This window comes from Apodemus sylvaticus, chromosome 14, assembly GCF_947179515.1.
Source record: "Apodemus sylvaticus chromosome 14, mApoSyl1.1, whole genome shotgun sequence".
NCBI classification, from domain to species: domain Eukaryota; kingdom Metazoa; phylum Chordata; class Mammalia; order Rodentia; family Muridae; genus Apodemus; species Apodemus sylvaticus.
The window spans coordinates 35,952,118-35,967,523 of NC_067485.1; the positions used below are offsets into that span (position 1 = coordinate 35,952,118).

General features: G+C 47.2%; 1 protein-coding gene across 3 annotated transcripts; it reads right to left on the minus strand.

Moving 5' to 3' along the window:
- Nucleotides 1–201: 201 nt before the first annotated feature.
- Irf4 (interferon regulatory factor 4) lies at nucleotides 202–15,356 on the minus strand. Of its 3 annotated transcripts, none has more exons than XM_052156681.1 (9): nucleotides 15,260–15,355; nucleotides 13,843–14,090; nucleotides 12,723–12,909; nucleotides 11,831–11,919; nucleotides 11,031–11,172; nucleotides 9,148–9,255; nucleotides 6,894–7,247; nucleotides 3,414–3,526; nucleotides 202–1,389 (listed from the first exon to the last, which is right to left on the minus strand). In XM_052156681.1, exons 2-9 carry the CDS (start codon nucleotides 14,056–14,058, stop codon nucleotides 1,249–1,251), a joined length of 1,350 nt encoding a protein of 449 aa, XP_052012641.1. In that variant the 5' UTR covers nucleotides 14,059–14,090; nucleotides 15,260–15,355; the 3' UTR covers nucleotides 202–1,248. The 3 variants fall into 3 exon arrangements, with proteins under 3 accessions (XP_052012641.1, XP_052012640.1, XP_052012642.1); XM_052156680.1 differs by having other exon boundaries at nucleotides 11,031–11,175; XM_052156682.1 differs by lacking the exon at nucleotides 9,148–9,255 and having other exon boundaries at nucleotides 11,031–11,175; nucleotides 15,260–15,356.
- Nucleotides 15,357–15,406: the final 50 nt, after the last annotated feature.

The window sequence follows — 15,406 nt, forward strand, 5'->3', positions numbered from 1 at the left end:
GAGTGGCATGTTAAAAAAAAAATAAAGAAGCAGTAAGTGCCATGTGTGTGAATGAGCAGTTGACTCGTTCTGAGCCTGGAAGAAACAGAAATCATATTGTGACAGGAGAAAAATCCCAGAGCATGACAAAGCCACCTAAACAAAACAGTGACAGGAAAATAAGGGATCAGACGATTTATGAAGGCAAGCGAGACTCTGGGATTCTGTGAAAGAATGTATTGTTGGAAAAGCCCGGTAATTTTGAGACTCTGTCAAACTATTATTGGCACAAGGAAGCATCTAATATACAAAATAAGCAGAAATAGCCCACTGAGTCTGCAGCTGTACACTGAACCATTGGTGTCCGGGACAGTTCCCAACCTGCTCAAAGGCTCCACCCTTCAGTGTTGCCATGGAGACTACAGATGGCAACAAAACAGATATAAGGGGAAATGGCAGAGAACTTTAAATATCTATCTCTAGAATATTTGCTCTCTCTCTCTCTCTCTCTCTCTCCCCTTTCCTCCCTCCTCCCTCCCTTTCTTTCTTTACAAAAAAAGCAACAGTTCTAAAGAATGAGAAGCAAAACAAAAAGGGGAGACAACAAAAAGATTTCATAGACATTGTTAGATTGGAGGAGATGCAAACATGTTTGACCTTATGTGTCCCTGATACTTTTATGGCTCAAGTATATGGCAACAAGAGTTGATATAGGGTACAAGCAGGATATAGGGTACACCGGAAGAGGCTCTGCAGGATCAGGACATGAGAGCCTAGACTGGAGCTAAGAACCAAGTCCCTTCACTCGGTGGGCACGATCCGGGCGGCCTACAGCTCCTCTACTCAGGAGTGTATTTCCTTGTGGGTAGACAGAGTAGTCTCTAGTTTAGACTTTACTTCCCTGAGAAATGGACCAATAATACATATGTCTTCTCTTGCCAGGGATTCTTATTGGCACCGGCTTTCAGTTTTCATGCAAAAGTCCATCTACCCCAGGCTGAAGCCAGCATTTAAGTACATGTAAACATGACACTGATCAAGTTTCACAGTTATAAGCCAGGGCACAGTCACCCAAGTACTGGCGCTTGTCAAGACCTGGATGACAAGCACTCTTCTGGGGCAAGCTCCTCTGTTGAGCAGATACCGCTGTTTCTCCTCACAAATCCCTCTTGTTGCTTCTTAGCTCTTCCAAAGAGAAAGGGCAGCACCGGGCTGCCCTGTCAGAGTATTTACAACAAAACAAAATCATTCCTGCTGCTGGCTTCCCTCTCATTCTTGGATGGAAGAATGACGGAGGGGACGGTGGTAATCTGGAGCGCTGATGTGTTCAGGTAGCTCGTAGCCCCTCAGGAAATGTCCACTGTTTTGTTGAGCAAAGTAATACAGTTGTCTGGCTAGCAGAGGTTCCACCTTTAATGAGATTTTTTTTTTAAAAAAAGAGACATCACTACAATATTCTTAATACCATACAATTGGGGCATCATGAAATGACCCTAGGACTTTAAGTAAACCCACAAGCTGTGTAGGATAACATAGGGAAACAGTTCACATCTGGACCCATTTGAAAAACTAGTTTTGTTTGCCCTTGCAATAACTAGAATAGAATACCCTGGAAATAGAATTCTTGGTTCTCTAATTGAAGATAAATATGGCATTTTGAAACCAATTGCCTCTTGCATTTTTCTATTTAGTGAATTAATTGGGCATTATTGGGTGAGATGATCAAATTAAATGGCTAAGTAAAATCCTGGGTAAGTGAGGCTCGTGAGTTTGCTAGAGGGGCTCACCCTGGAGCAGATGACGAGCGTGCAGTAGACACAGCTCTGAACCACGAGGAGAAGAAAGAGCTGAACAGCCACAAGACAGCAGTTCGCTGGCTCTGATGGATCTGGTTTGTTTATGAGCATCAATTGCATCCCCAGTCAAAGCCAGCCTTCACCAAGGCAGGCTCAGTGCTCTGTAACAACCCATCATGTATAAAACAAGCCTTTTTGCTATTTGATATATAATGACTGCTATGATTCCTCTGTAAGCCCCCATATGAATTAAGTCTGCAATAAGAAAACCAGGAGGGCTCATGGGCATGCCCATGCACGTTTTCCATCTAGGGACCACATGGCAGCATTTGGAGGCCTTTGCCTATAGGATCGTTGTTGTCCCCTTTTTGTGGAGCCCCGCTGCACCCAAAATCCTTAAAAATAGCTCGATGCTGGAATTTACTCACTACTTTAAAAAGTACTGCTTGTCTATGCTACATTCATCCGCACATCTACAATCACTTGATATCAACCACCAGTTAGAACTGAGAAAATGCTCAAGGCCTGGATTAAAGTTTTGTTGCCCCCCCCTTTTTTTTGAGATTTATATGTGTGTGAGTACACTGTAGCTGCATACAGACACAGCAGAAGAGGACACTGGATCCAATTACAGATAGTTTTGAGCCATCATGTGGTTGCTGGGAATCAGGAACTCTGGAAGAGCAGTCAGTGCTCTTAACTACTGAGCCATCTCTCTGGCCCATTTTGTTGCGTCTTGAAATTTACTTTTGCAACTAAGAAGGGAGTCTGGATGTTCAACATCAGTGCCCAACCCCCATCCCAGGCTGGGTCCAGAATCCAGGGCTTTCCCACTGCCTAGCAAGTGCCTTCCATTGAGCTGTATGCCCAGTCTTCAATTTTCACTAAGAAATATTATCAGAGCTACTATCCCATTGGCATTGAGATAGTGTGGATATTCCGGAATATAACATTTATTTGGTACTGCATACTTTTCTAGATATGTAATTAAGTAAAATTCATTTTCTAATTGAAACCATCAGGTATTCAGAACTACTTTTTAATTATTAAGTAAGTGTTAAACATTATCTAAATAAACCACAGCTGTGAGGATAGACTGACCTGTCTAGATTCCTGGAAAAACTCAGCCTCCTTCATGACACTTGATCAGCTACTAAATAACTCCCTAAAGTCCAGCAACATAAAGAGGGCTGGGGAACTATCTGAAGTTATTAGGAATCGTGAAGCATACAGAATACACAATAGGTGGGAAACGTTCTACTCTACTAGGAAAAAAAAACCAGCATTTTAAAAACCACATAAGAAGCAGAGACGTCAGAGTGTAGTACTTGGTCCCAACTATTGAAAATTCCAATAAAAGTGCAGATACCAGTCTATCTGAAACAAAGAGGAGACGGAACAAGCAGAGCCTTGGGTTCGAGTCATCTACCCTGCTGGTTCTGTGGTGACAGCATTCGGCTGGAAGCAGGTTGTGGGTCCCTGAGCTGTGTTGTTCACTGGGGCCTGCTTCCTCCTACGCTATTTTAAGGTCTTCATTTAGTTTCCCAGGTGAGTTGACATTTACTCGTCATTTGCCACTTCTCTAAAAGGGACAGCTCCACAGTGTGCGATTTAAGGGTGATGTAACCAGGTACTCACATGAGCTGTGATGAGCTTCCTCTGTCTCTGAGGGTCTGGAAACTCCTCACCAAAGCACAGAGTCACCTGGAATCTCGGGGCTGGCCGGCCGTGGTGAGCAAACACTTGCAGCTCTGAAAACCCACAAGAGAAAAAAAAAAGCCTATTGAGACACCTGGTAAAGTGGGTGAACGGAAAGCAAGAGCCACGTGTGGCCTGCTTTGGGAGGGCCCAGGCTCTGTTCCCCTAAGCCCAGCCCTTAGAGCGGACCCCAGACCCCAAATCACGTGGTCAAGTTCACATATCATTTCCTGACTTACACTGGTTTTACCTCATTATTCTTAAGGAACACGACCCGGACTTAAGAACTTGGGTGTGCAGCACTAGACAGAACTACACGAGGCCAAAGGAAAGAAAAGCAGCCACATCGAGTCAAACAAACAACACAAGCAAAGGACACAATTTAATGTAAAGAATCAAAATGTTCTGATGGCCCAGGGTTCTTTTTAAACCTCACTAGCTAACCATGGAGGCCGCATGGTGTTTGGGCACCAAGGGCATCTGTCTCTCACCAGGTGTTGGCAACTTGGTCCCACTTGGTACTAGGTCTAAAACTCCAAACTGGAGAACCAGAGTAGCATTCAGTCTCACTTTGGGGACTGACAAGGATGTCATGCTGAAGCTACTCCTGCCTGAGAGACAGGAATCAGACAAGAAGATTGCCGAAAAGAAACCTGCCCATGGCTGAGGGCATCACCACTGGAGGCAGGGCACTTGCATGGACAAGGAGCCCCTGCTTCCTCCCCCCAGCACAAGCAGGAAGCCACATCCAATCACTGGCATTAACCTTTATTCTTCCTCCTGGCAACAGGTTCCCAGGTCTTGTCTGTTTGAAAGAACTGACATTAAAAAGCTGCCTCAACAGAGCAGCTGTGAAGACTCTGCCCTGATCAGATATGAATTCTCAACTGCGCCTACAGGGGACCGTCCCTAGCGGGGTGCAATTCCCGAATGGGTAAGATATCAAAGATTTCCACCGCTCTCTGCAACTGAAGAGCTTCAAGAAGCTCCCAGATCTGACTTCCTGTGTTTCTTTCTCTTTCTTCTTCCAGAATTTAAATCAAACCCAATGGGTTTAGTCACAATGTGTAAAGTGCACAGCGCTGTGGCTGGGATGACACCTACGTGGGGTTAGGTCAGAGTAGTAAGTGATACAACTCTCTGAGAAAGTCCACCTCAGCCTGCTCTTCCCAGAACATTGGCTGGTGATCCCTAGGTACAGAGGCAGTTGGACCCCTCTGCAGCAATGTCATCTTCCCTGAGCCTCTGTGGGACTTGGGGACTGTGGACAGAGAAAACAACAGGCCCCACTAGAGAAGAAGGGAATGAAGGGGAGCAGCTCTTACTCACTAATAACTAATAAGTCTTAGGAAGCAAATTTCTATCCCAAGGTGTCTGCTCTGTTTTGGCACTTGCCTCCTGCCTCACACCAAGACTTAGTGTATCCCAAAGCCCTGTTGCTGGCAACTGTCACAGTTCTGAGCTAACTTAATCAAACACGGGGGTGGGGGGTGGGAGGTGGAGGCTGGGGGGGGAGGGCAACACAAAGACTTCCAGACCCCAGGGCAGACACAGGATGTGTAGCTGTCCATCTCTAGAAGTTATTTTTCTTTGCCTTGGACCATAAACACTAAAACTTACCCCTAGAGAGGCAAAGGCTTATATCATGCCCAGCTCCAAGGGTCTTTCTTCATCAGGCCTCCTGAGATGACTCCCTTTTCTGTGTCCCACCTCTCAGGGGAGGATATTTATCAAGGAACATGTTTGTTTTTGGAAACCAAAGAGGACTTGGATGAGCCTAAACAAATATCAGCCACTGGAGCTCAAAAGGCAGAGGAAACACCTCTAGTACCAAACACACTGGGCCTTTTTGTCTTCATTGTAAATGAACGGAAGGAAGACGCACATTGAGGATTCAGCAGTCCTTTTCTGTCTACATACCCAAGGCAGAGCAAATTGGCTTTGGAGGGACAGCTACACTCCCCCATTCAGCAGCACCAGTCAGAGCTGTTTAGACAAGGCATCAACCCAAGTACCCACCACTGATACGCAGATAAAGAGAAAGTGACAGGATATCGATAACACAATGGAATATCCCTAGCCTTTACAAAGAAGGAAGGCCTGTCATTTGTAACAACACAAATGAGCCTGGAGAACATCATGCCAAGTGAAACTGGCCATGCATACAAAGACAAAGGCTGCATGATACTCCATTGCGAACTCTAAAATAGTTGCACTCATATGAGTAGCACCAAATGGTGGTCACCACAAGTGGGAAGTGGCTAGGAGCTGTGGGTCACAGACTAGAAACTGTCACTAAGACAAGAGGAGTTTGATGAACACAAGCTTGGCAATACTCTCATGACTAATAATGGACCATGTGCTTAAAATGTTGAGAGTAGATTTCAAGTAATATTCTTACCAAAATAAAAAAGATAGCTATGCAAGGTGACACACATGCTAATTAGTGGAATTTAGCCAGAACATAGTGTACATGCATTTTAAACTATCACAGTGTGCACAGATGAGAGGGAGAAAAGGAAGTTCACGTTCAAAAGAAGGAAAGTAGAGGAAAAGCCAGAAGTATGGGCTTTTTGGAAAGGGCATTGGGAAGAAATAAAGCTCAGGATATGATGGGGAGACAATCAGCAGTCAGCAGAGCAGCCTACTGCTCGATTTCTAAGGAACCCAACAGTGGCAGGGCTAATGACTTCATCTAAGCCAGCTCTGGACTAACGCAACTACACAAAGTCAAAATTCAAACCATAAAAAGTACAGGTACTGGAAAACATGATTAGAAGCCTTTGTATGCCAGTGATAAGACCAAGCCTTCTCAGAATTTCCCCCTTACTGAATCTACTCCTTACATTCTCAGCTTTGGTCCTGCCTGCAGTGTGACAATTTTATAAGGGTGACACATCTCATAACCAAAAACGTTAAGAATGTGTTTCTAACCTTCTTGATTTTTTTTCTAGAAACCCCTAAAGAGCTGAAGTGTCAGCAGATAAACTTGCTGAGAGCATAGAGCCAATACAGTGGAACCTCGCTGGGGGAGGGGCACATGCCGCAGAAAGCCAGATGTGCTGGTGTACAGCTATCCCAAGGCAGGAGGATCTCTAGTTCTAGACCAGCCAGAGCTACATAGATTCTAACAAAACAAATAAATAAAACAAAAACCTAGGGTGAAAATAATAATGATAAATTAAGATATCAACCTGTACCATTGTCTATCCTGGATCCTCTTTCTGGCCCCCTGCTAATTAGGGGAGTACCCAGCAGACAAAGTCCAGGGACGAATCAGGCAGAAGCCCTATTCCTGGGTGAGCTCACTGATTTCAGGAAGAACACCTCTGCCTGGGGTAGTAGACAGACACTGCCATTTTGAGACCTTCATGGCCAGTACCCCCCACCTCTATTCTAATGGACCGTGAGGTGTGTTACCTGATAGAAACTGCTGTGTGTCAAAGAGCTTGCAAGTCTGGTCTCTTTCTAGTTTGTTGGGCCGATCACTGCACAACGCCAGGGGCCCATCCCAGTAGATCCTGCTCTGGCAGAGTCTTTTGGCATAAAGCCCATCTGGGGCCATCCAGAGGACCAGTCCCCTCTCCAGGTGGCTCAGCAACTTCTCAATGTTCTTCCTCTGCCCATTGTCATCCGGGTAGGGGAACAGGACCTGGTCCAGGTTGCTAACATCATAGGTATGTCCGTGGGAGATCCGGCAGCCTTCGGGGCTGGACGTTGTCAGCTCCTTCACGAGGATGTCCCGGTAATACAGGCAGATATGCAACCGGCAGTCTGTGAACAAAAGTCTGGAGTCAGGGCTGATGGACTTGAGACAGGTGCCACCATGCTCAGAGCCGCAAAGCCTCAGTGACTAGACTGATAGGAAGTACAGCAGGGGGAAGTGCCTAGATGCTTTATGAACAAGTGAAAGATCCTAGGGCCAAGGAAGTCCTGGGGATGTTAGCTGCCCTGTAAGTTCTTAGACCTCAAGCACATTCAATTCCAAGAGAAGCTCGTGGAAAGACACTGATTTCTTGGAAAGACACTGATTTCTCTAACACCGTCACTTTCAAATGTTTCTGTGACTTGTCTTGGGGAGGGGTATATAGTTCTTGAATTTTCAGCCAAATTTTATTAGAAAGCACCTCTGTTGTGAGGGCTTTTGGATGGTGTTGTTAATGGTGGTAGCATTTTGTCTACAATGTGAAACAATACTACCGAACTGGAATTCATCTTCCAGCAACTCAATTTCGATGTTGGAGTTGAACTCTTAAGACAGATTTCTATTAGTAAAAGAAACACAGAGATATCTTAGAAAAGAAGCAAATGTGCCTTCAGCTCGGGAAATTTCCTAAAATGTCACCATAATGACATTAAGTAAAACCAAAACAACAACAACAGCAACAACAACAACAAAACTCACATAGATATGTTAGAGATAGACACTAAAATAACAATTTCTGGGCTCCGGAAAATGATACTTTTTTTTTCTTAGTTTTAAGTCAGCATTGTGTGTGCAAAGCACTTCCCAGGCAGAGGCAGATACCAGGGTGGTGGCTGGAGCCCAAACAGTGCCTGGAAAGAATAGATTTCTGAAAAGTACACTCAAGGTTGATAATTAATTATGCAAACCAGAAGAAGAAACCCACAAAAGCCTCGTATTCTTCAAGTTCTGACAGCCCACATCATGACTTCTTCCATGTCTTGCAGCTATGAACAGCAACTCAAGTGGTGCACCCAAAGAGAGGGGGCGTTGGCCATCTGAAGTGACTGGAAGGGCAGGTTTCATTTCACTTAATGTCACCAGAATCACAAGATTGCGGAGATATAAATAGCTATTTATTTCCCACTCTTAGGGCACCCACACAAGTCTTAGGTGTTCCAGAAGAGGATCTGGAGCTTTCTAGTGTCTGTGACAAACCCTGATGCTCAGAAGTGTCCTCGGCTGTTCTTGAGCGGCTCACAAAGTCTCCCTGAACATCAGAACTGGGAGGAACTAGATTTTGAAACTTCTTCCTCCCTCGAGAATAAGGGAAGTGTCTAAAATTGTCAAAATGTAGTTGATGTTTTAAGTCACGGACTTTTAAGGTAGCCAAGGGCATGATGAGAATTCTAATAATTCCATTTGAAAACATCCAAAAAAAATCATCTAAAGACTAAACAGACCTGTGAGGTTTCCTAACACTGGTCAGAATCTTCCTTAGTAACAGAACTTTAAAATCAGATCAAATCCACACATGCTCAGCAATCCTATCAAAGTGGTGAGGGAGTCAGAGCGATATGGTCCCTTAGGGGTATAATAACTTCTCAGAAGCCAGGGTCCAGAACCAGTGTTCCCTGGAAGCAGTTCAGGACCACTTGTTTGTAGCCAACCCTAAATCCTAAAAGGATAAACAGCATTGGAAAATGAAAAGCTTTTCTACACTGCAAGCCTGGAGGAGGAACCTGGTTACGCATCCCTGGAAAGCAGGGCAGGTAATGATATAGATAGAAGGTTAAAGACATCATCCAAATCTGTTTGGCTAGCTGCGGAGATTCCTAAAGTTACTTTATTCAGTGTAGTGTCCACACAGCCTGGATGATGCTTACTCCAGACCCTGGGGCCTGCAGGTGAGAGTCTAAATAGTCACCCAAGCTAAGCAGAGGAGAGATGCCACCTCCCTAGGAGCTTTATAGGAAGCGCCACACTCACCTGAGAGCGCCAAGGCTTCAGCAGACCTTATGCTTGGCTCAATGGGAATTCCAGGAGCCTGGGACTCAGGTGGGGCACAAGCATAAAAGGTTCCTGTCACCTGGCAACCTGCATTTGCAAATAAAAATCAGATGATGTCTAAGTAGAGAGTCTGAGTTCAGGGAGGCTCTCGAGCTGGGAGAGGCTAAGGCCAGTCACCTTCCAACCCAAGCCTGACAGCCTCTAAATACCTGCTAACAGCAGAACCGGTGATTATGGGGCAAAGGCTAAAAGCCACATCCAATGAGAAAAATCCAGGGTGATGGAGAAGGAGCCACAGCACAGCTCTGGATGGAAACCTGAGGCTCTCTCCAAAACTCATCTACAGGGAAACTGAGGCCCAGAAGGAGAGGGATTTGCACAAGCCTAACACAAGTTACCAGCAGGGTCAGAATTCAAATTTCTATAAGGCTGGTTTAAAAATAAATTAATTATTCAACTCCTTTTATTCTGTTTAATGTCTGTAAGTTAGGGGGAGGGGCTGAACCATGTTCCCCAGCAGCAGAGAAGTTAGGTCACACCATAAAGCAAGATTAGTGTGAGCATGCATGGAATGAGGGGGTGTTGGTGATGTGACAAGGAAAGCATCTCCAGAATAATATAAAAGGACTGCTCGCGTGGTGACCCATGCCGAGACTCAAAGCTTGTTTTACATCCAGCCTGGACAGGACTGTAATCCCAGCTACTCAGGAGTTGAAGGCAGGAAAGTCAAAAGGCAACCTAGCCTGGGTAACTTAGCAAGACTCAACCTTAACATGCACACTCGAAAAAGGACTGGAGGTGAAGCTCAGTGCACTCACCTAAATAAACACTAAAGGGCCCAAGTCTCACTGAACATAGCTTGAGAAGTGCACTGTGTCTGGTTAACTGGCATTTATTTCTTCTGCGCGAGCTCATCTAGCTTCTGGGGGTCCCCTGTGCTTTGTTAAATGCAAGTTCACGGTCTTTCAGAGCTGGACACTCATTTATAGAGACACTTTGTGGATGACTTTCGCTCTGATCCTTCTTTAGTACCAAGGTCAGCTACCAATGACTCATTACTATTCAAGAGATGTGAACCAACAATGATTTCCTTAAGTCCCTGCTGAGGTGGTCTGGGCACAGCTGTCTTCTTTACTGAAGAGTAGAAAGACACAGACTGGGGAGATAGTACAGCTCTCTAATTAGAATTAAGAGACAACTCAGGGGCTGGTGAGATGGCTCAGAGGTTAAGAGCATTGACTGCTCTCCCGAAGGTTCTGAGTTCAAATCCTAGCAACCACAAGGTGGCTCACGACCATCCGTAAAGAGGCCTGACACCCTCCTCTGGTGTGTCTGAAGACAGCTACAGTGTACTTACATTTAACGATAAATAAATCTTTAAAAAGGGGGGAGGGCAACTCAGAAGAGAGACTGACAAAATCTACCTCTCTGTCCTAATGGGACAAAGAAAGCATAATGTTATGGAAAGCACTAACACGTTTACCAAGTAATTAAAACAAAATATAGACAAGTCTTATAATTGACATTGCTGTCACTGAGAACTTGTGGTCAGCCATGGTTTTCTCTATGTATTAAAAATGGGTCACTTTTCAGCTACTTGGGATGATCTCTTGGGTCTTCTAGTTAAGTCCCCACACAGACTAATGCCGATCATTGATCTGAGGACTTCAGCATTTCATAGGACAAGGCAACGTACCCTACCCCCACCCCCAGCAGCAGCAGCAGCAGCAGCAGCAGCAGCAGTAGCAGCAGCTTTATGTGATGTGTCTCTGGTATCTCAGTGGTAGGGGAAAGCTCTGTGCTGTTGCCCACACCCTGAGCCCAGGTTGTCCTTCTGTCTGCTGCCCTGGCACAATCCTTACCATTTTCACAGGATGGGCCTTGCCAGTGATGGCCTCGTGGGCCAAACGTCACAGGACATTGATATGGGATTTCTGGGTGTGACTGGTCAGGGGCATAATCCCTCCAGCTCCTGTCATGGGGTGGCATCATGTAGTTATGAACCTGCTGACAAAGCACAGGGATTGCTAAGAGGAGGACATCAGTGGATGTCAGAGTCCTTTCATATCACCCAAACTCCCCAGGGAATCCCTTTTTTTTTGTCCAGTGGCCAAGTCATTTTGCCCAAAAAAGTGACATGGACTGTCTATCACACTAGGTAGAAAACAGCCATAGAGGGACTGAAAGCACAAAGGGGGTATTCTGTCAAGCTGTGATGACTGTAAGCTTTCATCATATGGCTGAGTCTGGCACCAAAAATACCGCAGTGAAATTTGCCCTTTTTAAGCCACCAAAGTGAATAAAACAGTACTGTAATTCACATCAGGGAAGCCTTAAGAAGTCAGCTGCCCTGTGGTTTCACATGATGAAGTGCTACTTCCAAAATCTTTAACAAAAGGTCTGATTCCCAGAAGATTTGACCATCAGTGGAAGCCTATCTCCCCAGGTGGGACACATCAAACTCCCCAGAGACAGTCAGGGACAGAGACATCACACTGGAACAGAAACCTCCTTCTCTGACCAGGATTTTGCTCAGCGTGTATATTAGCCATAGCAAATAGGAAGTCAGTCCGACAGTTTTCATTTGTGTTGGCCTCTCTGTGTGGAGCCAGCCAAAAGGACACAGTCCAGCCTTCCACAAGACCAACAGTCTACCACATACCTGGGCTGGCAGAGAGCCATAAGGCGCTGTCATGGGGTAGGGGTGGCCCATGGCCATCTGTGTGTCTTCCAAAGTGAGCTGCTTTGCTCCTGTGTGTTTGGGGAAAAGGAAGAAAGAACACAGAATAAAACAAGGAACTGAGTTAAGTCTTATAAAAGTACCTAAGCACTTAATTCTTAGAATACATGGCCATATTTAACCAATTGGGTGTTTTAGGTGTGTTTTGTTTTTTGTTTTTCAAGAAATTCCCTCAAAGAGATATTTGTCTATGTCATTAAACTGATTAAACATGCTCTGACTTGTGAGTAACAGCCAGGGAAGGAAACACCACCCAGGGCCCTGTGATCCACCAAGTGCTTTCTGGTAGTGAGATGGTACCTAGCTAAGGCATCCTGTATGATTGGAACCAAGCGTAGATTCCCTGGGCTCTGCTCTAGATGGACTAGTTGGAATCTCAAAGACAAGTCAAGATCATAGCTACCCTAGCAGGCTGTGCTACACTAGAAGCTCTAGCAGTTTTATTACAAGAAATGTAAATATGTATGTGGTGTGTGATGTGCTTTCCCCTCTTTAAAATGCTTAACTACTAGAAGATATTAGGTAAGCAAACATTCAATGGATTCCAGGGTTTGTTTGGAAGTTTGATCCATAGTCTAACTGATCGGAGTACCTGAAAACAATGCTTTCAAGTGCATACCCACACACCCATGGGGCTTAAAGTCTTTGAGGTCACCACACTACACTAACACCACAGGGTTGTCACTTGGGATGGAGAGAGTGGGCAAAGGGACTGCTGGGCTAAACCTACGGCAGAGGTAGGACATGGCCTTCTCTAGGAAGAACGGCTCTGTGAGTGTCTTTTTGCGGCGACCTGTGCTGGGCAAGCCCCTACCTTTCTTGGCTCCCTCTGGAACAATCCTGTACACCTTGTACGGGTCCGAGATATCCAGCTGGCTCCTCTCTACCAGCTCCTCAAAGTCGTTGCTCTTGTTCAGAGCACATCGTAATCTCGTCTTCCAGGTAGGGGGATCTGGCTTGTCTATCCCTTCTCGGAACTTGCCTTTGAACAGTGCCCAAGCCTAAGAACAAAGACAAAGAAAAAAAATCAAGCCCAGATCTTCAAAAGAATCCTATGGATTGCATTTCGGAAAGGAAGGTTGGTGTTTCAAATTTGCTGTTGCCCAAAACATGGAACATGATGTTAGTGAGGTCCTATAAGGAAAGACTTTCTCACTTAGGACCCTATGGTGAGAGAGGGAGACTCCCTAGTACGGGCTGTACACACCCAGTGCCTGAATCAAGTGTGGGCAAGACGAGGGGCAGAGTTGTGGAGGGGGCAGGCCCCCAAGAGGACATCTACAGAATCACAGAGGTACTTTGAACAAATTCCCGCAGGAAGTCCCCTTCCTTGGCCCTGCTGGCAGGTGGAGGCTGGGGGGCTTCACAGTTCAGTGAGCCAGCTCTCTGGGGACATCAGTCCTAAGGGGCTCACTTACACGGGGTGGGAGGGGGGATACCAGAGAAAGACTTGGAATAGTCATATCTACTTAAAGAAAAACAGAGATCACAGTTTCCAGAACTAGGATCAGATAGTAGAGGAGCCCAATCGAAGAAGGAAAACCCAGAGAGAGAAACTCAGGAAAGTAGCAGTACAGAGACAGGGAAGCAGAGAGTGGCCCTAGCAGTCGGTGGCAGCTGCAGGAAACAGCAAATGGGCTGTGCAACTGGAACCTCGGGTGCCCAGAGATGCTCCTGGAGCTGGAAGTTCTTTCCTTCACACAAACTTAGTATTGGGACCTGGTTTCCTGTGTAAGCAACCCCCGGAGAGGGCTTGCAACCTCTTTGCCTTCTCCCTTCTGCTAAGCAGGACTCAAGACTTGATGTTCTAGCCTCCTCCTTGCGGGAACCCACCCGATCTCCTACTCCCTTGTCCTGGAGCCGCAGCGCATTCAGAGTTGTCAGACTGCCCCCCCCCCCCAATTCCCGCCCAGGGATCCCCGAATGCCGCTGACCTTGAAGAGGGCGGCGTCCTCTTCACGATTGTAGTCCTGCTTGCCCGCGTGTTTCCACGGGATGCGGAAGACGCTCTTCTCCTCGTTCTCCCACACCAGCCCGGGGTACTTGCCGCTGTCGATCTGGTCGATCAACCACTGTCGGAGTTTCCCGTTGCCGCAGCTCACTGCGCTCATGCTGAACTCTGAGCCCCGGCTGCTGGTCTCCAAGTTCATGACGCGTGCCGACCTCCTCCCGGGCTCGTGCGCTGCGGGGAGACAAACATTTCCTGCAGCCACGGTCGGGAGGAACCCCGTCCCAAACTCCTGCAGTGCCCATGAGGCTCAGGAATCTCTGAGGCGACTGAGGTGCTCCCGTGCAGTGCCAGTGTCTCCGGAGTCCCCCAAGAGAAGGTACTTTGATGAATGTGTGGGGAGCATCCCTTGGCGTGCACCATCGTCAAGGTCCTTTCCTTCACTCCACCTTCCACGCTACAAGCTCCTAGATACACAACTTATCTGCAGACACCAAGTTTTGCACCATGCTGGGGCGCCCACTTTGCTTCCTCGCCCCTCCGTGCTGGATCCAAGCCGCTTTCATCCCACTCTTCCCTCACTCTGTTTCTATGCTCGCCCCTTCTTGGGTTCAAGTTGTCCCACCCGGGCCCAGGCGAGAAGGACCTGGCACGTGGACTAGCCCTTGCCCAGGTCCTGTGTCCCTGCCATGCAGGTGTGCAGTACCTAGCTCTCTCCCTTGACTTTCTTCTATGACCCCCTTATTTTGTCCCAGAATAACGCCAGGCCTACCCAACCAGAGACCGTAACGTGGGCCCGAGAAGCAACAAGTGGAAGTCTGGTTATGGGGCGAGCAGCGCAGCCAAGACATAGGAGATTGCAACCTGCAGAGGGTCAGCGCGAACCCTGGTGAGAATGAAGGTGAGGCTGGGAATAAGAGGTGCTGCGGACAGCTACACAAGCTCCCTTGCGCGAGAAGTGAAGAAGGGAGTGAGGGGAAGGGGCTCTGAGCGCCCCAAGTTTGGAGCTATCAGCCCTTCTTGGCCATCCCGCCTAGGAATCACGCTCTGGAGCCCTAGATGAGTTTGCGTTCTTTATGAACCAGGGCAGGGAAAGCAGCTTTGGACTAGAGCAGAGAGTCGGAGGCTGTCCCTCTGAGGGCAAGCTGCGGCCAGTGCGATCCTTTGATGACACCACAGTCCCATTAGCTCGTCCCGCCCAGCCCGTAGGGGATGAACTGGAACGCCCGCCCAAGCAGCTTCATACAGAACCCAGCAGTGCACACGTCCTGGGGCAGCTTAGATGAGCAGAGCCTCAGTCCGCTCTCTCAGCACGCTCCCTGGGGGCTCGGCTCAGAGATGGAAGCCAGGCTTCCTCTGCCACTAGCCTCACACTCCTCCTTCTGCCCGAATCCAGGCCTTACCTCACCCGCACTCTGAGCTGAGGACAGCAAAGGGTCCCTTGTTCAAGTGGTGAAACTAGGAAAGTGAGGTGAGAAAGAGGAACTTTATAGAGCCGAGGCGGAGTGCTGGGCGGGCGCAGTGGCCCCGCCTGAGAGGGCGTGGCTCCA